The 23,766-nt window shown below is 46.6% G+C and overlaps 1 protein-coding gene across 4 annotated transcripts in view; it reads left to right on the top strand.

Annotated features, from left to right (window-relative positions):
* Positions 1–23,766, top strand: part of ELF5 (E74 like ETS transcription factor 5) — a 35,635-nt gene that overhangs the window by 6,886 nt on the left and 4,983 nt on the right. For 2 of the 4 annotated variants that reach the window (XM_023185560.3, XM_023185559.2), the window contains exons 2-4: positions 1,211–1,335; positions 13,357–13,590; positions 16,967–17,017. In XM_023185560.3, the coding sequence (XP_023041328.1) occupies positions 1,215–1,335; positions 13,357–13,590; positions 16,967–17,017 (406 nt within the window). In that variant the 5' untranslated portion in view covers positions 1,211–1,214. The remainder of the gene's footprint in view (positions 1–1,210; positions 1,336–13,356; positions 13,591–16,966; positions 17,018–23,766) is intronic. The other 2 variants (XM_023185561.2, XM_023185562.2) reach the window with 2 other exon arrangements.

Genomic DNA, 23,766 nt, shown 5'->3' on the forward strand with positions numbered 1-23,766 from the left:
CAGGACAATTTTGTGCTAGAAAATAAGATTGCAGCAAACACACACACACACACACATACTTCCTTTCAGTTTTCAGAGCTTTCAGATTTCAGAATTATCATACACAGTAATTCTTACCTTGTTTTTATTATTTATTTATTTATTTATTTGGCCAGTTTCTGTGGCTCACGCCTATAATCCCAGCACTTTGGGAGGCCAAGAAGGGGAGATCACTTGAGGTCAGGAGTTCGTGAGCAGCCTGGCCAACATGGTGAAACTCCATCTCTACTAAAAATACAAAAATTAGCCAGGTTTGGTGGCACACACTTGTAGTCCCAGCTACTTGGGAGGCTGAGGTGGGAGGATCGCTTGAACCGGGGAGGCAGAGGTTGCAGTGAGCTGAGATCACACCACTACACTCCGGCCTGGGTGACAGAGTGGGATTCCATCTTTAAAAAATATCAATTTTATTTTATTTTTATCATTTCAACTTTTAGTTTAGATTCAGGGGGTATGTGTGCAGGTTAGTTACCTGTGCATATTGCATAATGCTGAGGTTTCAGGCCCTATTGATCTCATCACCCAGGTACTGAGCGTAGTACCCAGTAGTTAGTTTTTCAGCCTTGGCCCTCTTCCCTGCCTCCTCCCTCTGGTAGTCCCCAGTCTCTGTTGTTCCCATCTTTATGTCCAAGACTACTCAACATTTAGTGCCCCCTTCTAAGTGAGAATATGAGGTATACGGTTTTCTGTTCCTGACTTAATTTGCTTAGGATAATGACCTCTAGCTGCATCCGTGTTGCTGCACAGGGCATGATCTTGTTCTTTTTTATGGCTGCATCTTACCCTGTTTCTAGAAGCATATTATTGAACATCATAAGTCAGAGTTCAGGGGTCAGATGTGAGCAAACAGGAAACATAAATAAAGAGGCAATATTGCATATTCAGAGCCTCCATGCTCAAGTCCCCTCTTTGCCACTTCCCAGTTATATCACTTGGGTAATTGTCTCAACCCTTTTGCTTCAGTTTTCTCATCTAAAATGGGAATAGACAGGATGTGGCAAGGATGGAATAATGTCACTTGTAGGTGACATTAGGGGGTGCCTGCTCCTAGTGAGTGACGTGTTTGTTATCATTTTTAAAAACCAAGTATCGCCCTGCTAGGGGCTCCTGCACAGTGTGGCTTCAGGAGTCCCTCACCCCAGCCTCCTCACGACCTCTCCCGCTGTTGCAGGGTGATGTTGGACTCGGTGACACACAGCACCTTCCTGCCGAATGCGTCCTTCTGTGATCCCTTGATGTCGTGGACTGATCTGTTCAGCAATGAAGAGTACTACCCTGCCTTTGAGCATCAGACAGGTACGTACGTTTGAAGGAGCCTATCTGAGCGCAGCCAGGATGGGCTAGGGCAGGAGGTGGTGCTGGCCTCAGGTGAAAGACAAGGCTGTGCTGGGGCCTAGGAACACCAGAGTTCAGGGCAGAGGGCTGGAGGGCTCCTGGATGGAAGGAAGGGCAATCTCTTGCAGATAAAAGGTGCTGGAACCCTCACCCCCAAACTCCCTAGTCCTGTGGCCTTGCGGCCGTGCGCGGCTCAGCTAACCTCTCTGAGCCTCATTTTGCTACCAAGTAAAATGTACGTCTCTTAGAGTTATTATGATATTTAAACAATGTAGTAGAAAGAAAGCCCTTAGCCCAGGACCTGGTATGCTGTGGTTGCTTGATCATGGTGGTTTTAGCCAACATTTACTGAACACGAGCTGTGTGCCAAACCTTGTGCCAAGCACCATCTCATCCTTGCCAAAGCCCGATGAGATGAACAATTATTATCCCTGTCTTATAAATGAAGAAACTGAGATACGGAGAGGCTAAGTGACCTGCCCTGGGCCTCACAGTTAAGCTCCATGCAAGTTGACCCATCTTATAATTGATATCACACTGTGGTTATTGATATTAATATATCATTATTCTCTGAGCTTCTATTTCTTTTTCCCTAAACCAGGGGTGATGAGAGCTACTATAAGGACTAAGGGAGCCAAAGGGTGTAAATAGGTAGCCTGGCACAAAACAAGTGCTCAGTAAATTTGAGCCGCTCGCTGTTCCCCAGGCCTCCCTCCCCACCCTTCCTCCTCTCTCTCAGCCAGGATTTCTCCACCTGAGAAGGCAGCATGGGACCTTGAGAAAATCCCATGCCGGAGGGAGGCCAGCCAAGCTTTGCCCCACGAAACCCTCTGAGGGCCTCTGTCACTGAGGTGCTTGGGTGACCGCACATCACAGCACACCTGGCTGACTGCTGGCACGACAGGAGCACACACTGCTAGGCGGTCCTGCAAGTGCCAAATAAGCTGTCAGTCCTCACTGAGTGTTAACCCCATGTAGGAGTCCAGACTCAGTATCCGGAGGCAGGCAGTGTGCAAAAGACACTATGTCTCCAGGGGCTGCAAAAAGTCCACTACCAGAAGCCCCTGCCTCTGGGGCCAGGGGCCAGGCCACACTCACAGACTTGAGGCACTTACCTACATAATGGAATCCCACACCTGCCCCCACCCTACAAGGACACACACACACGTGCGTGCGCACGCACACACGCATACGTGAAATCTCTTACCATCATCTGTAAGGTCTAGATCATTGCATTTGGACTTGAATCGAACAGATACATTGTACAATTCTCCTTTAGGTGTAAGAAGCACCTTATTTCCCAGAAAGATATGAGAAATGTACTCCATCTCCTTACCTTGAAATTTGGTTAACAGGTTAAATCCGAAGGAGGAAAGTGAAAACTTTCAAGTCGCCCTGCCCTCCCTATGTGTCCCACAGTGGTGGGGCCCAGCTCCAGGCTCTCTCTCTACCTATGCATAATGCCAGGCCTCACTTAACCCAGACCTGCCATTGTGGGAGCCCCTTCTTTCTGCCTATTCTGCTGGGAAGCAGTTGGGGTGGCAGGGGGAGGGGTGGGCCACAACCACCTGCCCCAGGCAATGGCCTAGACAGTGAAGCAGCAGCTCTGTGTCATGAAGACCTGGTGTGTCCCAAATGGGAAGTCTGGCTTTGACACTGGCTGTGTCATCTTAACCTCTCATGTCCCAGTTAGTTTTCTCATCTGTAAAATGGGAATGACCACAATGCTACACAATGACTCATATGCGAATGAAATGAGTTATTACATGGGAAGTGTTTAGGACACAGTCTGGTACCTGGTAAGCACACATAAGTGTTTAAAAAATTGAAGGATTAGCTGGACGTGGTGGCTCACACCTGTAATCCTAGCACTTTGGAAGGCCGAGGCAGGATTATCACTTGAGCGTAGGAACTGGAGACCAGCCTGGGCAACATAGTGAGACCTCGTATCTATAAAAAATTGTTTAAAAATTAGCTGGGTATGGTGGCACATGCCTGTAGTCCTAGCTACTTGGGAGGCTGAGGCAGGAGGATCCCTTGAGCCTGGAAGACTGAGGCTGCAGTGAGCTGCAATCATGCAACTGCACTCCAGCCTGAGTGACAGAGAGAAAAAAAAAAAAAAGAGTCAGGCAGCAGGCACAGTGGCTCCTGCCTGTAATCCCAGCACTTTGGGAGGCCAAGGCAGGCAGATCACCTGAGGTCAGGAATTTGAGACCAGCCTGGGCAACGTGGAGAAACCCCGTCTCTATGAAAAAATACAAAAATTAGCTGGACATGGTGGCACGCACCTGTAGTCCCAGCTACTCGGGAGGCTGAGGAAGGAGGATCCCTTGAGCTCAGAAGGTTGAAGCTGCAGTGAGCTGTGAGTGTGCCACTGCATTCCAGCCTGAGCAACGGGGGAGACTCCATGTCAAAAAAAAAAAAGAAAGAAAAAAAAGGATTAGTTTCATTTTGGGATAATGAATAAGTTCTGGAAGTGAATAGCACCAATGACTGCACAACAATGTGAATGTGCTTAATGCCACTGAACTGGACCCTTAAGAAGAGTGAAAATGGTTAAGTGTTATATTGTGTATATTTTGCCACAATTTTAAAGAATGAGGTTAACAGACGTGATCACCAGTGGCGTTGCCAGAGTTCCTAAATCCATCCAAGTCTTAGATACTCAGACATGGCCCTCCGGCCAGAGGCTTCTGCATTTCCATCAGTGTCATGAAAGGTTAGACCAGGTCATTGCTAGGATTCCTTCCAGAAGCTTCTGTGATTCCTGCATCAGGCAATATCGAAGACACAGCCTTCTCTTCCCACGACCCATTGAGAGAACAGAAATTCCCATTAAGGCATGCGGCCAGTGAAAATAAAATATCCTTCGAGACTGGCCCAGGTTCCTAAGGCTCCCTGAGGGATGGAGCCCCCAGGCTGTCGAGTAGCCACCAGCCCTCGGTATTTCAGGGGAAGCTGAGTATCTCTGACCTCCAAAAGGTCAAAGTTCAGTGCGAAATGTTCACCTGGAGTAAACACCTCTCTTGGAGCTGCCTGGGCATCAGGTGAGCCTCATAGCCCCTGCTCTCCTCCGCATCCCACAGGTGGGAGGGACAGCAGGAGGGGCCTTCTGTCTTTTTTCAACAACGATGTTGCCACCCAGAGAGGTGCATCTGTCTGGAATTTCTGCAAAAGCCCCCTCTGCCAGGGCTGGGTCAGGAGACAGCCAGCTTTGCCTCTGGGCAATGCTCAGCCAACTTTCCCTGCTCCGTGGCCAGCGGGCTCTGAGACACCTCTCCTGCGGTCCTTACCCACCTCCTGGGAAATACTATCTGGAATTCTGGGCCCCCCTCAAGATTGTCCCAATGGCAGCTTCCTGTTCACCCAGGTTCATGGGCAGGCACTGCCACTTACCAGCCATGTGACCTGCAGCCAGTTTTTTGAGATATGCTTTCCTCTGCCTCCTAGAGCTGGGGAGATTGAATGAGATTTTGTGTACAAAGTGTTTAGTCACATGCCTGGCACTTGGGAAGTGCTCCCCCCAGCCAAGAACTCCTCACCACTCCCTGTTGGGTAGAAAAACAGCCTTCCCTCTTCTCTCTTCATTGTCCATATTGAACAAAAATAACAACAGATCTCCATCTCAAGCTTCCCAGTTCAGAATTTTTAACAGCTTAGATATTTGAGACCTGAGGGAAGGGAAGTAAAAGGAGAAAAAAAAAAAATGATGGGCCTTCTAGACAAATGATGTCTGGGAGAAGGAAGGGTGGAACACTCAGCCTATTTAGGAAAACCAGCTGTTCTCAAAAACCCTTCAAATGGCTTGAGCAGAGTGCGGCTGAATCCGTGCCCTGGTGTGGTAACCACAAAGGATTCTGACCTGTTCTTTGAAGCAGGACTTCTGCTTGGCTGCACTGCAGGCTGGAGGATGGACAGTCACAGATTGCAAAATACTCTAGAATGTCATGAACTCACCCTGCCTTGCCTGTGGCTTTTTCAAAGTAAAGAATGATAACTACTGGAAAATGTATCCAAGTGGGCGGGAGGGTTGGTTGGGGGGGAGGCTGCATGTAGTTCACATGCATACGATATTTTTAAAAGATGGTTTCTCCAGTCGAGTTCCAGTAGCCAGCCCTCCGGTAGTCATTGAGTACCCTGGCCTTGCCGCTACTTTCTTTCTGGAGTTCTTTCCTTAACCTCCACGGACCCACATCCCTCCCCTGACAGCCAACGTGCCACACACACACACATGCAGCGCCTCCTTTGCTTTGGAATCTTGCTTATACTTTATCAGCTGCAGAGGTTTCTAAACTGAGGTTCCCGGAGGCTTTGGGGGTTTCCCAGATGTTCCTCAGGGACCACCAGAGAAGGCAGTGGAAGTGACATTTGAGAAGATGGGGCTTCAGTCCTTCTGTCTCCACCTCCATCCCTAAGCGTGCTCCTCCACTTTAATTCTGAAGACAGTAGAGCACAGTGAGGCTGGGCTGCAGGAGCCAGAATACACCCAGATAACCCATTCCTAGCTCTGCCACTTACGGGTTATGTGAGCTTGAAAAGGGTCATACCCATGAACCTTACTTTCTCCCTTTGTAAAATGAGTTACATGATATAGGACTTCATAGCATTGCGTTGAGGACAACATGAGAAAGCACAAAGCATTTAGCGTGATGACAGGCACATACTAAGTGCTCGATAAATATGTTAGCTATAATATTATTGCACAATGTGAGATTTTATTTGAAGAAAGCACTTTTTGTAAGGGAAGAAAGCTGCAAAACCCACTGGTCAGAGAAAGAGGCATTTGGATCCCCACATGGGCTTTCCTAAGCAAGCTTCATGTTTTATGTATAGAAGTTTGAAAGCAGATACAAAGGAAAGAATCTAAGAACTTCCAAATCAAAACCAGATCAACAAATACAAAATCATCTGAAAGTCTGAGGTGAGCCCTGTGGCAGCACCCACACCTCAGGAGGACTCACCTCTAGCCCAGTCAACATGCACCTGAGTCTTCTGGTTGGCCATGGCCCCAGGACTGCTCAGAGCTTGGCTCTCTTGGCCCCTTCCTAACTACATGGCTCCCAAGGCCATGGCTACTTTGCAGCCAGCCCTTCTCCTCTTTTCTCTATCCAGTTTCCTATGCTGCACTGGACTTTACTTTTCCATCTCATGCTCTAAATCTTTCCACAGGCTATGCTGGGAAGCCAGGAAGAGGTATGGGATGGAGCTGGCCTGGCTCTAGGAGGAAACTTAAAAGCCATTTATCATTTCAGGTTTTCCCTCATAAAGTCCTTCCTTTCCGTGACAAAGCAGCAATTGGTGGTGCCTCTGCTGCCCAGTTCATTCACCACCTCTCTTCAGTGCTGCCCCGGGCAAAACACTTTCCCAACTCCCTGTGCTAGTAAATCATGCTAATTATGGTCCAAGGTTGTCTACCTCGGGCCTCCTCTGACCCAGACTGTCTGTCTTGTCCCAGCCAAGCCCTGAGCTTGCTTTACTGTAGTTGTTCTTCAGCTAGATTGAGGAAGACCCTTTTTCCCTGAGAACAAATGTAGTCCCAAAATAATAACCAATAACAGGTGACTTATACTGAAAACTTACTGTCGTTCAGATACTGGGCTAAGTTCTTTACATGCATCATTTCCTTTTCACAACAAACCTCCTAAGATATAGGTACTATTGTTATTTTTATTTTACTAATGAAGGAAGTTGAGGTCCAGAGAGGTTAGGACAGTTTGTTAGAGTTGCACAGCTAATCCATCGAAGAGCCAAGATTTCAAATCAGGAAGGTCCGTCTCCACAGCCCAGGCTCAGTTGCCACACCCAACCCTGTGACTTCTATGGGAAGCTCCCTTCCACTCCAAGAGGCTCATTGGCAGAATCCTAGAATGGAGGCTGGGCACAAGAATTGGATTCTTGTACAGAATTCCTGTAGCTGGCAGGTTCATCTAACTTCATAAACTTTCTTATCACTGCTCCCCAGTCAGCAGAGAAGAAAGATCAAGATCTGCTCCAGAGGGACATAACTGAAAGCTCTAAGCTCAAACTTCTTTTACAACCTGCAGATTTTGCATTCTGCTGCATATCTATTTTGTTGTAATATAAAAATCACACCAGGCACAGTGGCTCATGCCTGAAATCTCAACAATTTGGGAGGCTAAAGCAGGAGGATTGCCTGAGCCCAGGAGTTCAAGACCAACCAGCCTGGGCAACATGGTGAGACCCCGTTTCTACAAAATTAAAAAATTAGCCGTGCATGGTGTTGCACACCTGTGGTCCCAGCTACTCAAGAGGCTGAGGCAGGAGGACTTCCTGAGCCCAGGAGGGTGAGCCTGCAGTGAGCTGTGTTCAAGCAACTGCACTCCAACCCGGATGACAGAGTGAGACCCTGTCTCAAAAAAACAAACAAAAAATTAAATTTTTCCCTCAAAATTTTTGCTTTGAGTGAGGCTCCAAGAAAATGAACAGTGTGGGTTCCAGGATCTTTATATAGCAAGGGCTTAGGGACAACAATCCATTTGGAAGAGATGGCCAAAGGACTTGTCTGGATTTTTTTTTTTTTTTTTTTTTTTTTTTTTTTGGAGATGGAGTTTCTTCTCTCCTGTCACCCAGGCTGGAGTGCAATGGCGCCATCTTGGCTCGCTGCAACCTCCACCTCCCAGGTTCAATCAATTCTCCTGCCTCAGCCTCTCAAGTAGCTGGGATTACAGGCGTGCACCACCAAGCCCGGATAATTTTTGTATTATTAGTAGAGACGGGGTTTCACCTTGTTGGCCAGGCTGGTCTTGAACCCTTGATCTCAGGTGATACACCTGCTTCAGCCTCCCAAAGTTCTGGGATTACAGACGTGAGCCCCTGCACCCAACCTGGAAATGATTTTTTAAGAACACTGCTTAATAAGGTTGAGAAGACATCAATTATCTATAACAAAGAATGGAGGTGGGGGATTATCGGACCCACCCTCTGGCCTATCTATTGAAGATGCACAATGAATATTACGTGACTTTCAATTAACTGCTCTGCGCACCCTGGGGATACAGCACCACCACCACCACGCTCTCCTCTGCTCAGTTTCAGAAGCCTGAGTCTTGTGTGCATCCTGATGATTAAGCATTTTACAAAGTCAAACACAGACTCGCCTGTGTCTTTTAAACCAAAGATGGCAGCATTAAGGCACCTAACTCAGGCTGGCAATGCAAAGACAAATTAGCTAGGTTTGGTTTCTAAGTTTGGTTTCTAATATAATTCCTATTTTTTTAATGAAGAAAATAAACCGAAGGTCTAGAAAGGGACAAAGCTGCTGGCTTACACATTTAAAAAAAAATTTAGACGTGTTTGAAGGAATGTAATTAAAGTGGTGGCATGGGAAACCCAGGAGGTAACCCTAATATTGACAAGTGTAAGTGGATGATATTTAATGAGCACTTGCCATAAGCCTGGCCCTGTTCTAAGTACTTTTCATGTATTAATTTACATAATCCTTTTAATAGACCAAATAAGTAGGTCCTATTATTTTTATTTTGCAGATGAGTCCAAGGAGACAGGACTACTAAGTGTGAGAGATCATGTGCCCTTTCAACTTTGAAGGGGAATTCAAAATATAGGAATCCTGGTTTCAAGTTTGAGAACAGTGATTTTCAAGGAGCCTCCTGGAGCTAGTACCTTCACCTCCACTCCCAGCAAAACAGGGTTGCTTTTTTCCAGATACGTTTTAACTTGAAGAAAATATTATTCAACCATAAAAGAATCCTTCAAAGTCTTAGCATGCCCACTCTAAACAATAATCTTGAAGGAGACAAGTGTCCAAAAGCCTGTGAGATTCTTCATCACAAAGTGATGGCCAGGAGTGATCCAGCACATGAAAACATTTTGACTGGGCTTCCCGTGGTGTTTTGTAAAAATCAAGTCAGTTGCCACACTTGAAAATAGAAATCAGGAGATTTCAGTTAGTAATCTGGTCCTGGCAACACAAGGCCCACCTTTCCACAAGGCAAGGGGTCAGGTAACCATTGTCCACTTTGGCGTGAACTTTCCAATCCCCACTGTCTCCACATGGGGCCACTTCAGGCATGGACATTATCTGCTGACCCTGTGGGCATCTTGTGCACCTACCCAGCGCTGAAAGCTAAAGTCCTCCTTCTGAATTTAAATGCATCTCAGGTTATAGCATCACTTGTGAGAATACCCGCAGAATTTCTGAAAACTCCCTCTAGCTCAATTCTTCCATCCAATGCAGCTGGCCCTGAAACAGTGTCCTGACCCACTTCAGACTTCAAAGGAGCTGGCAGAGCCTGCTGCTTAATAATAGTGACCTATGGGCATTCAGAGTAAGCCTACCAGGCCCAGGATGGGTCTCTACGGTCGACAGAGAGAGAAGGGCCTCATGGCTCAACTTCCTCAAAATGTTGAGATTATTTTATAAATGATAGAAGCATTGAGAAAATCACTCTACATTTCTAGACAACACAACCCATTAAAAATAATATAGTGTGCCAGTATATTACCCCTTATTTTATTCCCCTGAGTTCATGTCTTCCAAGTAGCAAAAGGGTCTTCATCATGTCTTCATTAAGGTTCTAAACACTATCATCTTCAGTCTTTCCATCCTCTTTCTGATTCTTCAAACCTAGATTGTATTTTTTATTTTTTCTAGTCAGGCTCTGCTTATCCATTATTTATAATTACAATTATACATATGTGCCTTCATCCAAATCTAACTTTAGTCAGTCTTGAGATATGTGCCCAATTTGGTCCTCCTCAACCAAGAAGAGTGGGGCATGGTAGGAGGGAAAATGCCCACAATCAAGAAGAGTTGGCGGGGCCTAACGCCTTTACTCACCTGCCGTGTGACCTTACAGGGGTCCCGTCAGTCCCTGGAATGGCAGTCTCCTCATGTGTAAAGTGGAGAGAGTGTCAGTCACCTGGTCAGTCACACTCACTGAGATAGGCCTGTGGTGGGCTAGGCCAGGCTCCAAGCACTCCTGGTTCAGGGTGAGCAAAAGCTCTAAGTCTGGAGGGGAGGGATGAGGAGGACGCCTGAGGGGCACTGAGTGGGGAGGGGGAGGGGGAGACCCTCTGTGAGGGGGAGTGAGGATGAGCAGACATTCCTCCGGAGAAGGCAGATGGGGCCCACGTTCCATCCAAAGAGAAGCCCCTGTGAGAAGACTCCGGGCCATGGAGCCTCCTGAGAGAGGAGAGCAGTGGAGGGACGGGTGAGGAAGGGCTGATGGCGGCCTCCCTCGTCTGGGCAGCCTCCGCTCTGCCGCCCTCCTGCGGTCCTGAGGATGGGACCCCCGGAAAAGCGCCCCCTGGAGGCCTGTCATAGCACCCAGAGCAGCCATTTTCCTCCCAGTTCTGGGGCTGTGGAAGGAGCTTGTGGATGAGGAGAGGGAGCCTCCGCAAGGCTCTGGCTCCCCTCCAGGGGCCAGGGCCGCACACAAAGCCGCTCTGTGGGTGAGCTTCAAAGCCAAGCGCCGCCGAGGAGCAGGGAGCCAGCGCCAGCAACACCTTCCCGGCTTGGGGCCGACTCCCCGCCCAGGCGTTTCTCCGAATCCTTGAGGCCCCCTTGGCTTCCGCAAACAATATGGCCCTCTTCAAGTGCCAAAGAAAATAACAAGCGGGTGGAAGCAGAGAGGGGAGGGGAGGGAAACGGGGGAACAGAGCCTTGGCGAAACCTTTCCATGAAAAGAAATCAACTGTGCCTTCCATGGCCGCACACTGATAGCCATCTAGGGCAGGGCCCGGGCAGAACCCGCAGCTGAAAAATGTCAAGGCTCATAAACATCTCCCAGTGGACGCCAGGAAAGTCCAAAGGCCCCTCAGGTTTACTAAAGCCAGAAATCAGTAGATGAAAGCTCAGGCCGAACTCAGGAGTGGCCCCTTGTTCTGCCAGGAGCCCCTGCCTGCCCTGAAGAGCCCCCACAGGCCTGGTAGGTCGGCTCCAGCCAGTGGCCAGTGAGCAAGACCTGATCTCACCGGCTCCCTGGCTCTTCCTATCTGCCAGGTAGAGGCTACGACATCAGCCTCAAGCATCCTGGCACAATATTGACACTTTGATGTGAATGCGTATAAAATTCTGAAAATTTTTAAATAAAATAAATCAACTGCCCCTCCACCCCTCCTTCGGTGGTAAAAGAGATCTCTGGAAGACCTTTGAGTTTTAAGGGGAGCCTCTAGCTCCTCTTTTGTGGAATAGCACAGTTACACCTACTGGATAGGATTGTTGAGAGGACCTGAGAAACTTAAGACGACAAAAACACGTAACGCCTCGGCTGGCACGCAGAGGGTGCTGAGTGAGTAGTGCACCTTACTGGCACAGGACCCACCTCCTGCCTGGAATCATCAGCAACTGACAATGCTGCGAGTTCTACTCACCTTTAAATGCTGCAAATGACACTGCTGCCATTTGCTGTGGAGTCTAACATGTGAGAGACCCTTTCTGTCATTGTCACCTTAGCCATTCTCTGCTCTCTGCCTTTCTTCTCAGGCCCTCGTGTTATGTTCTCTCCAGCTCTCTCTGTGCCTCAGCCACTCTTCATGTTCCATCTCTGCTCTGTGCTGTCCCTCTGAGGACCCGTAGGGCGGCGTGGGGAGAGCAATGGCTTTCGAGTTCAGGCGAGGGTTCAAATCCAGCTCTGCCACACACTGGCGTGGGTTCTTGGGAAAGTCCTCCATGACTTTCAAGTTCCTCTTCTGTGATCTCCTGGGGGACAGGGACCAAACTTGTCTGCCTTAAATCCTTAATACACGATGTGTGGCTGTTCATAGTAGATATTCAATAATAATGTTTGTAATAGCATTTAAATCCTCCAGGCTCTGTTCCAGGTACTTTTATGTATATTAAGTCCTTTAATCTGCAGAGCAACACTATGATATAGTTGCTATAATTATTCCAAATTTACCGGTAAGGAAACTAAAGTTTTTATTTATTGAAGGAAATGAATGAATGAATGTATTCCATGGCAGATACAATAATTGTTTATGTCAAAGAGCCTGACCAAGTACCTAATACCTCACCTCTTCCATACCTTATGTCCACCCCACTTTCCATTTCTCCTAAGAACGGTAGGACAGAACTGTCGAACACCGAATCTCTACCCCTGGGCCAGGCAGAGCCACATCCCAGCCTCCCAGACAGATGGCACTCACAACTGTCTAGGCATGTACACAACTCCTCTAAAGGAGGGAGGGGCTCTGATCTCAGGATAGAAATTACTCCGAACACCACCAAAAACACAAGAACAACAATATAACCAACTGTCCCGTGACCACCTTCCTCTAGGGGTGCCTACCATGGTGACCCAAGGACTGTCAGACTCTGGGCAATGTCTAATAACCCAAGGTTCTTGGCACAAGATGGCCAGTAACTGTGCAGAAACAAATAGCCAGCATTGGGCAGCTGTCCTTTAAAGCACAGGGAATCAAACCAGCTTCAAATGGTGTCTGACACACAGTAGGCATTTAGTAACTATTGAATTGGTTGGTAAGTTTCTGTGCACCATTCTACATACATTAACCCCAAACTCCATAACAGTCCTGGACGTTGAGCATATTGTCCCCATTTTACAGATGAGGAAACTGAGACTTCAATGCCCACAGACCTTGCCCAAGTGGAAAGTAGTAGAATCAGAATTTCAACCCAGGTTGTCAAACATCTGAGTTTGTTTTTTTGATATCATGTTATCTGGAATCAAATAACTGAAGGGCTGTTTTCTTTCTTTCTCCACTAAATGCCTTTTTTTCAGCATCAGCGCTAAGTCTGGTTATTTCTTGTCCCTGTCATTTGCTCTCTGATGCCAAAGTTCATCTTTGTAGGATCCAGTCCCTCTGGTTTTCTCTGCAGAATAGAAGGTGACCTGGGCGCTGCAGAACACCCAGGACTGGAGGCCCTTTCAACTCGTTGGCTGAGGGATGAGGTTGTCACTTAACTGATGGATCCTTCAGGGGCCCTCTCGAAGGCTGTCTTGGGACTGTCGTCCCTCACTTCTTTCTCCTTTGGTGCAGCCTGCGACTCATACTGGACATCAGTCCACCCTGAATACTGGACTAAGCGTCACGTGTGGGAGTGGCTCCAGTTCTGCTGCGATCAGTACAAGTTGGACACCAATTGCATCTCCTTCTGCCACTTCAACATCAGCGGCTTGCAGCTGTGCAGCATGACGCAGGAGGAGTTTGTCGAGGCAGCTGGCCTCTGTGGCGAGTACCTGTACTTCATCCTCCAGAACATCCGCACACAAGGTCAGTGTTCAGAGGGCCGGGCCTCCAGGGGAGGGACCAGGATTAGGACCAAACCACTTTGAGAAGTCCTTTCCCATCGTGTGACTTGCACAGCAAAATTTTACTAACTGGAGTTCTCGTTAACCCAAACCTTCAATAACTGGAAGCTAGTATGCCAGAATTGGGGATTTTAGGGAAAAGGGAGCAAGTTACAAAAATTCAAGTTGAGTGCATTTTAAAAAAAAATAAAAACTAACACCACGTTCAGGGACTGCCCAGGCACCAGGCTGATAATAATACAGTATCTTCATAATGATTTGAAACCACACAGGATGGACAAAAAAGAGGTTTGTGCTTCATCTCTCATTAAGCGGAAGAGGAATATAATTAAATAGACTCACCATTTCCACAGGAGTCCAGCTAATTATCATCACATTCCTAATGGTCAAGGATCAAGTGGCCAGAAGGTGGCGCCAATAGCATTATTAACCTTCAACTGGCCTTTTGCATACAGAATGTCGATGGACATTTTTTCAATCCAGAAAGGTTCTTTGAGAACATCGAGCTCTAATGTTTCAAAATCACACATAGATAAAGGAACTGATATCCTGAGACACTGAGTAACTTCCTCAAGGTCACACAGCAAACAGGGCTGATTCACAGAAATTCAGTACAAAACAAGGACTTGGAGATCCGAAAGACCTGTGTTCCAACCCTGGCTCCAATACCTCCCGAGCTATGGAACCTCTGGTGAGTGGCTTAACCTGCCGGAATCCCCACTGCCTCATCTGTCCAATGGAATAATGACACCTCCATGGGCTTTTTGAGAGGATTCAGGGAAATATTACCTAGCACAGCATATGAAGATAGAAATGCATGCAGTAAATGGCAGCTGTTTCCATCACCATTAATATAACCAAGAGGTATATTATAGGATGTTAAAGGAAACATGTCTCAGCTCAATTTTAAGAAGGACCTTTTTAAAAGTTAGCACTTTCTTTTGAAAAGGTAATTCAGAAGATACAGGAGATAGGACGATCCCACCACTGTAGATAATCAAGTAGTCCAATAGCCCCCTGCTTGAAGAGGAGGCTATGACAGCAACTCTTGTTTGGACAGAAAACCCACAGAGGACCCTCCTGCTCTGTGATTTTTTGCCCTCCTCTTGATCCTCATCCATCATGAGCGCTTGAGGGCAGAAAAGCTAAGAATGGTGGCCCTTGGGCACTACGTGGCTTGGGCCCTGGGAGCCAAAACTCCAGTGACAATGACCTGCCAAGAGCTGTGATCTGTGTCCTCTGCTCAGAGAGGGCACTCCCTGAAAGAGGACAAGTTTGACCAAGTCACAACGGCTCCAGAAGGAGCTTGGGACTCCATTTAGGATCCTCCCAGGCTTACACAAAAATCCTAGGGCCACGGAGAGGGGTGTATTTTATTCTGGAAAAAGATGCAGCTTGGCAATGCCAGCTTGGTCAAATGTCAAGTCAACCTCATTCATCTCCACGCCATTGTGCAGCCCCTGTGCTGGCATCTCCCACCTCTCTTCCCTGGCAATGGTCACATCAAAAAAAAATAAAAAAAACCTGTTGGCCAGGCACAGTGGCTCAGGCCTGTAATCACAATACTTTGGGAGGCTGAGGCAGGCAGATCACCTAAGGTCAGGAATTCAAGACGAGCCTGGCCAACATGGTGAAACCCCGTCTCTACTAAAAATACAAAATTAGCCAGGCATGGTAGTTCGTGCCTATAATCCCAGTTACTCAGGAGGCTGAGGCATGAGAATCACTTGAACCCAGGAGGTGGAGGTTGCAGTGAGCCGAGATTGCATCATTGCACATTAGCCTGGGCAAAAAGAGCAAAATTCCGTCAAAAAAAAAAAAAACCTGTCCCTGGTTTTATTACCCCAGGGCTCTGTGCAAAACTAATAGGCTAAACCAACTGCTTTTTAATAGGCCATACATTATCTCTTCTTATTCTAAGGAATTCCTGCAGTCACAATGCCACCTTTAATGGTAGGATTTCAAGCACTCTCTAGGCCAGGAGGGTTCCATGTTGAGCAGTAAAACTATCTACTCCACCAATCTACTCCATTCTGAAATTCCTCTTTTAATGTTTCTCAAGCAGATACGTGGATTGTAGATTGTGGAGATATGTATATTGTGATCAAAGTTCATGCTGTTCCCGTTTGCCCAGGAAACATCGTTTCTACCTGTGACCCTGGAGTAATTATTGTTACCATAGCACTACCTTTCATTCTCAAAAGTGTCTCCATTGGGATCATAAATTCTACAGTGAACTGGGGGTTATTACCTCATGTATGCCTTATACCTCCCCATAGGTTTGGACTCTGGCAGAACAGGACAGAGAACAAGGCAGTTTTGTCGAGGAGAGTAGCTGGAAGGGGGCTGGAAGGCCTGGGCATCATCTAGCACCGTAGGTATTGCAGTAGGATTTAAGGGCCCAGACACCTGGGGACACTGGTTGCTGAGAGGCAAGGTCAGAGGGTGGCTTCCGCAGCCTAGGAGAGGAATGAGCCCCTCTTCTGTCTCCCATCCTGTTCTCAGTCGGCCCTTTGGACAGAGTCAACTGAGGCGCCTGGCTGACCAAAACCAATGAGAACATGACACCAGGAACAAACAATCACAGCTGTGCCCTGCTCGAGTCTGCTTAGCAAATAGAAATTAGTCCTCATGTTGGACCAAGCTAGGACATAGGTATCCTTCAGCCTACACTGCTATGTGAAAACACAATCTGAAACTCCTTTCAACCCCAGCCCACCCCATTCTACAGAGGAGGGAACCAAGGCCCTGATGTCATCTTCCACGTCCTCATTAAACTCAGCATTCACATAGACCTTTGCACTTCTTGCAACCTCTTATGTCCGTTCTCCCCACTGACCAGCACATAACAGGCATTCCAATCCCCAAGGGATGAGAGGTCATGTCAGAGACTATAGACTTCTAGCCAAAGGGGGGCTTAGTGGGTGTTTTATCTCGTGATATCAGTGAGAATAACCAACAAGCCCAGAGACTGAGTGACTGAGTAAGGCTGCACAGGAGTCAGTAGCCCAGCCCAGCTCAGAGCCCAGTCCTGGACCCCAGACTAGAGCTTACTCCCAAGTGCCTCCTCAGAAAATCTGCAGAGGCTGCTGGGAAGCCTGGTTCTGGGTGCTCCCTCCAAATGACCTTTAAAAATGAGGAAATTATCACCTCTCGGGGATGGCTTCAGGGTGGCACTGTAAGTAAGGCCAGATGGTCTCCAAGGTTCCCGCTAAAATATAACCAACCTCAAGAGGGACAGTCACTCCACTTCCCTCCAGTACCCCCCTCTCCTGGCCTGGTCAGTGGAAACCAGGATTGCATGGTATGCTTTGTGGATTTTTTTTTTTCTTTCTCAGGTTACTCCTTTTTTAATGACGCTGAAGAAAGCAAGCCCACCATCAAAGACTGTAAGTAACCAAGCGCTAACCACCCAAGGCTCTGTCAAGACTGTCATTGGCACATGGGCTTGACCATTCTTTTAGGATCATACTGAAAAGCTGATGAACCGAAACAATCCCAGACCTGGAGAAGGCAGTGGGGAAAAGCGTGGTGGAAAGAGTATGACAGAAAGAGCGTGGGCGTGGGTCTGTAGGACCATAGCTTGGGTCTGTGGATTGCTTATCCTCTGAAACTCCCTTCCCCTATCTTTAAAATAGTGTGACCCTTGTGGGTCGTAGTGAGTTTGAGAAACGATGCACACAAAGAGCCCAGGATGCGCCACCAGTGTAGATGCTCCGAAAACCAGTATCTGTTTGTCTATGTATTACTTGTAATACTTCTAATACTATTAGAAGCCTTGTGGTTCATCATGCTTAAGAAGACTCTGAGCTCACTAAGTAGGTAGAGTTTATAATTATAAGATGATGGAGGATCTCAAATAACCTTGTTGATTCTAATGATTAACCTTCCCTGTTTCACTTTGGCCAATGAAGAAGGCTTGGGAAAGGGATCTTTGGTGCTTTCATTTTTTAAAGATGACAGTGATGATTGCTATTAGTTACTGAGTCCCTGGCCCAGAAGCCAGGAGGAGATGTGGTCCTGGGCAAACCCCATTCCCCCATGGGCTTCAGCTCAGTCATCTGCAGAGAGGGAGCAGAGCAAATGGTGATTTCCAAGGCCTCTGAAGGGTGCAAACTGGAGGGGCAGACACAGAGGGAGTGTTCTTATGGTTTATGATTTTTTCCTCCTTAAAGTCCCAAACAATCAGCTGAGGACTCAGGTTACTTGGATCCTAGTTAACAAAAGTTTTTGGAATTTTGTGTTTTGTTTTGTTTTTGGTGCTTTAGCACAGGAATAGCCAGTTCGTGGATCACATGCTACAGGCTTAAGCAGGTGCGCCCTGCTCCGCAGACCACAGTTCCCCTCACACGAGCAGCTCTGCATTCTGCCAGGTTTCATCACTCGGGGCCCTCAGGTGTAGCATCTCACCCACCTGTGAACAAAGCTCACACTGCTTCCTGGTGCTGGTAGAATCCCTTGTGATCCATCTGCAGCAGCCTGGGGGATGTAAATCCCAGCTTTTACCACCTCACCTAACCCAGGCAAAGCCCCTGGAAGAAATGAGCCTATAAAGCCCGGGAGACATTACTGTGGCCAAAGGCTTGAGCCACAGGCAGGCATTTGCTTTACTCTCTAAGTAGTAGTGACCCAGATCTGACCAACCCTTTCTCCAGGGGTCAGTGTCTTCACCTACAAATGGGAATCACTTACCAGCCTGCCTTCCACACAACAAAAGGAAGCTAATGCAATAGAAAGAGAAGGTGTGCCCAGTAAGTTCTTTTGAAGTAGGTGTTACCTGAATATATAACTAGCCACAGTTAGATTCAGTGTGGTGATGATGATGAGGAGGAGGATGAGGATGAAGATGATAGCTAGCATTTATTGAGTGCTTCCTGTGAACCAGGCCCGGTGCTAAAATCTTTATAGACATTGTGTCAGGTAATCTTCCCAATATGAGACAAGTCCTAGTACTATAACCTTTTTATAGGGGTAGAAACTGAAGCTTAGAGGTTAAAGGTGACATGCTTAGAAGGCAACAGATGAGCCATGTGTGTCTAAATCTGAAGCCCTTCATGCCTTTGCTCCCCTTACCCATTTATTTCTCTCCTGTTTCCTTCATTCTTTGAACAAACATTTATTGAACGCTTAATATATGCCAGACCCAGAGCTTGGCACTGTAGCTGCGGTGATGAGCACTATTTGAGTCTTGCTGTCATTGAGGCAAGGTCGGGGTAGAGAGATTAAACAAATAACCCAAATTATAAATACATAACTGCTCATCATGATGATATTACAAAGCAAAAGATCAGGGTGCTTTGTGTGTAATGGGGAAGATTGCATTTAAACTGAGTCCAAAGACAGCTATTTGGAGGGAGAGAGATTTGAATTAAAGCATGAGCAGAAGTTAGCCAGGAAAAGAGAGAGAAGAAAAGGTTCCAAGCAGTGAATGGCCAGTGCGGAGGTCCAGATGCAGGAACAATCTTGGTGTCTTAGAGAAAGAACCAAAGAAGGCCAGTGAGTCTAGCATTAGCTTGGCCAGTACAGTAGCCACTAGCCACATGGGGCCAGTTTAATTACTTAAGTTATATTAAAATTCAGCTCCTCAGTTGCATAGCCAAATTTCAGGTGCTCAGTAGCCACAGATGGCTGCCATCTTGAACTGCTCAGATTCTACTGAGCCGTTCAATTCTGTGATGGTGGAGGCATAATAACTTGTATAATACTCACGGCATCAGTAGTCTCAGCAGCATTAGCAGAAGGAGGGATGGGAGCTGAGGCCGAGAGCAGGGTAGGGCCAGATCACACACCACTTTGTGGGCAGCAGAGTTAGGATTTCATTCTGAGCAAGCTGGAAAGCCACTGAAAGGTCATAAGCATGAAAGTGGTCAGATCACATTTACATTTTAAGATCTCTTGGGCTGCTATTGTCTGGGAGAGAAAGCAGTCTAGCCAGGAGGCTCCTGCCCAGAGGAGTGAGGATGATGGTGGCCCGGACCCAGCGATGGGGAAAAGGTGGGGAGAATTTTCTAGAAATAGAAGTGGTGGGGCAAGGGCTCTGGGCTAGCATGTCAGGAGCATGCACTCATGGAGACAAGCCCTCTGCTGATGGTGGGTGCCACGGGCTCTTCCCTGTCTGCTCCATTTGGGAGCCTAGAACTAGACTGAAGTGAGGGTTAAGAAGTTTAAGTCCACCTGAGAGCCAGCCCCAGAAGCTTTGCCATATTCCAGCCTCAATGTCTTGGTCAGGACACCATGGCCTTCCCCCGAGACCCCTGAGGACCATCTCTGGCTCTCCCCCAACCCTGATGACAATGCTTTCCCCAAACAGAAACCCTAATCGATAGTTTGATGGGCACAAGGGGAGGTATGAAGACAACAAGTTGGTAGTTTATACAATGAGCCCATTTCGGAAAGTCCAGGACATGTGGTCACGGTGCCTATGGCTCGGGTGATGTTTCATGGTCTCAGATATTCCCTAACACAAAAATGAGAGGTTGCCTTTCAGTGCTGACATGCCATCCAAAGGCCAAGACCTGGCCAATGAGGACAAAGTGACATCCTGGGGCTTTCTGCAATGTTCCCATTGGGTCTTCAATGAAAATGAACACTAAGCACTTACTATGTGCTAAGCATAACACTGTGCCAAGTATTCTGCTTCTGTTATCTCATTTAATCCTTGTCCTAGCTCCATTAGGGAGTGTTATTATCTCCATTTGCATCTGAGGAAACTGGAGGTGTAATAACCTGCAAGTAAGTGCAGGGCTGAGATCCAACACATTTCCTCAAAGTCTATGCTTTTTACATTGTGCTATGCACACTCACACATGCACACACACACACACACGCACACACATGCACATATGCACACATGTTCCTAGACCCTTCTGTTCACTCTGCTGCCCACTCAGTTGAGATCCAAGGCCCAGGAACTCCTCAAGGTCTGGGCCCAGCTTGACAACAGTTCAAACAACAGGACTATTTTTCACTTAGTGCCCACTGAAGGTGCCCAGACACACAAGCTACAAAACTGTCAGAGCTGGCCAAAGCAAAACAACCCCTTCCCTCTCTGCTTGGTCTCTTCTCTCCACCTGCCCTACTCCCCACCCACTTCCACTGCAGAAATGCCGGTAGAGGGTATGCTGGGCCCAGGAACCAAGCCTACAGTCCTGGGTTCGCTGCCAGGCACCTCCCTGCTCCTGAGCCTCAGAGCTTCTCTGCACCAGCCTGGCATGGGGTGTGGGCTCCATGGCTGGACTGCGAGTGTCATTGGGATATGATAAACTCGTTTTGGAAACCCTGCAACTCAGGCCCCCACCCCAGCTTCTGGAGTGCTTGTAATCAACAATTGAGGATATATCCTTTGGCCACATTTTAAAAGTGTCCAGGCTCAAGGCCAACCAAGCCTCTCCAAATCCCACAGACTGCAGAGAGCCTGGGCCATGTCTCCCCTCAATCCCCACCAGCTACAGGGACATAGTCAAGGTGACGAAAGTTGTGAGCCAGGGAGAGCTGCACCCTGAAACACAACTGGCATTTACAGAGAAATATAGTGGGTTCACGGTGGTGCTACAGATCCACCACCCAGTGCTGGTGGAGGTTGATTTGGGAACCTGCCTCAATATTAACATGGCAGTAATGACTTCAGCCCCCTGCCCCTGCCACCACCAGCCAAGCGAGGCCTTGACTAGTCAACCAACGAGTACCTTCAAAGCCATCACTGCAGAACTAGGAACAGAAAGAAACAGGGTTATCTCGGCAAGACCCACAGAAGTAACTCCCACCAGCCTCATAAACTCCTCTCATGCTGACCTGTACTGTGTTCCTCCCACCAAGCCAGATCGCCTTCCTCCAAAACACGGGAGAAATTATCAAAATCAAAAGGGCAATGTTTTCCCTCCCACTTCCTGCCATCTTGGCATTTCAATGAAGGCTTATTGTCTTCTCACACTTAATAATTCACCTTGGTTTATGACTCCATTTGTTTTCTCTTTTCCTAAAAGATTAAATCAAAACAACAGATCGATCTGGGGATAGTAATAGACACATTAGTGGGAAAGGTCGAGTGAGCATCCGACAATAGCAAATGCTTAACAAATCTTAGCTAATAATGGTTCATTAAATGTCTATTGAACACCTGCTGTGAAAGACATGATAAAGTAGTAGTTATGAATATTAGCTTTGGAATGAGAACTCTCTGGTTCCACCATTTGGATAAAATTCTTAAGCTCTCTGGGCTTCCAATTCCTCCTCAATAAAATGAAAATCATGATAGTATGACACAGGGTTGTTATAAGGATGAAATGAGATACTCTATGTGAAGCCTTTAACAAGCACTTGGCATTTAATAAGTGCTCCATAAGTATCAGCTAATAGTGGAGGAGAAAAAGAGATGAATCTTTCCAGTAAGGTGGGCCCAGTATTGTGATACCAAGGAACACACAGGTGCTCTCTATGAGGCTCATAAGGGGTCTAACCCAGAGGGTCAGCTCAGAGAAGCCTTCCTGAAGAGGTCTTGTGAGAAGTCTGCTGTGTAGAAGTGGAGGGTGGGGAGTCTGTGCAAAGGTCCTGAGGCAGGAGAAAGCCACGCCCCCAGTGGAACCATTTGACCCAAGGGAAGGGAAAAAGTTGGGAAGCAGAAAGAGATAAGGCTGGAGATCTGGGTGGGGGTCAGTCTGTGAAAGGCCTACTTACTGTGCAGCCTTCATCCTGGAAGAAATGGGGAGCCACTGCAGGAGGTTCAGCTGGCAAGCTGGCATGACCCAGTGGCACTGAGAGAAGTCACCCTAAGCAGCAGTGTGGGGCACAGGATGTCATTCCTGCCCTTCCTTCATTCAGCAATGGCAGTATACATACTAGATGATGCAGCAGGGATAGTTGTACAGTATAATGTAGTATAGCATAGCGTAGTATAGTATAGTTGGTATGGTATAGTGTAACACAGTACAGTATAGTTGGTATAGTATAGTGTAGCACAATATAGTATAGTTAGTATACTACAGTACAGTGCAGTATAGTTAGTATAGTATAGTGCAGTATAGTTAGTATAGTACAGTATAGCATAGTTAGTACAGTCTAGTTTGTATAGTACAGTAGGTACAGTAGAATGCAATATATGGTACAGCATAGTATAGTATAGTATGTACAGTATAGTATAGTTAGTACAGTACAATATGGTATGATTGGTATAGAATGCTGCAGTATAATACAATATATTATAGTTGGTACAGTACAGTATAGTTAGTATAATACAGTAGAGTATAGTATAGCACAGTACAGTATAGTTAGTATAGTATAGTGGAGTATAAGTATAGTATAGTAGAGTATAGCATAGTGTAGTCTAGTTTGTATAGTTCAGTATGTATAGTAGAATGTAATATATGGTACAGTATAGTTAGTATAGTATAGTATAATGTAGTTAGTACAGTACAGTACAGTATGTGCAGCAGAATGTAATATATGGTGCAGTATAGTTAGTATAGTACAGTATAGTATAGTTAGTACAGTACAGTATGGTATGATTAGTATAGTATGCTGCAGTATAATACAATATAGTACACTTCGTACAGTACAGTATAGTTAATATAATACACTATACTGTATAATACACTATACTGTATAGTATAGCATAGTATAGCATAGTACAGTATAGTTAGTATAGTATACTACAGTATAATACAATATAGTATAGTTAGTACAGTACAGTTAGTATAGTATAGTACAGTATAGTACAGTATACTGTGGTGTAGTAAATATAATATACTATAGTGTCATACAATATAGTATAGTTGGTACAGTACAGTACAGTACAGTTGGTATAGTACAGTGTAGGATAGTGTAGATAGTACAGTACAGTAATAGTATAGTTAGTATAGTGCAGTACAGTACAGTGCAGTATGATATAGTATAGTTGGCATGGTATACTACAGTATAGTCAGTATAGCTTGTCTGGTATAGTACAGTATACAATGTAGTTAGTGTAGTATAGCATAGTACAGTATAGCATAGTTAATATAGTGTGGTACAGTACAGTATAGTTGCTATAGTATGGTACAGTATAGTTAGTACAGTATGGTATGGCAAAGAACAGTATAGTTAGTATAGTACAGTACGGTGTGGCATAGAACAGTATAGTTAGTATAGTACGGTATGGTGTGGC

Source organism: Piliocolobus tephrosceles, chromosome 13 (genome assembly GCF_002776525.5).
Source record: "Piliocolobus tephrosceles isolate RC106 chromosome 13, ASM277652v3, whole genome shotgun sequence".
Taxonomy (NCBI): Eukaryota; Metazoa; Chordata; class Mammalia; order Primates; family Cercopithecidae; genus Piliocolobus; species Piliocolobus tephrosceles.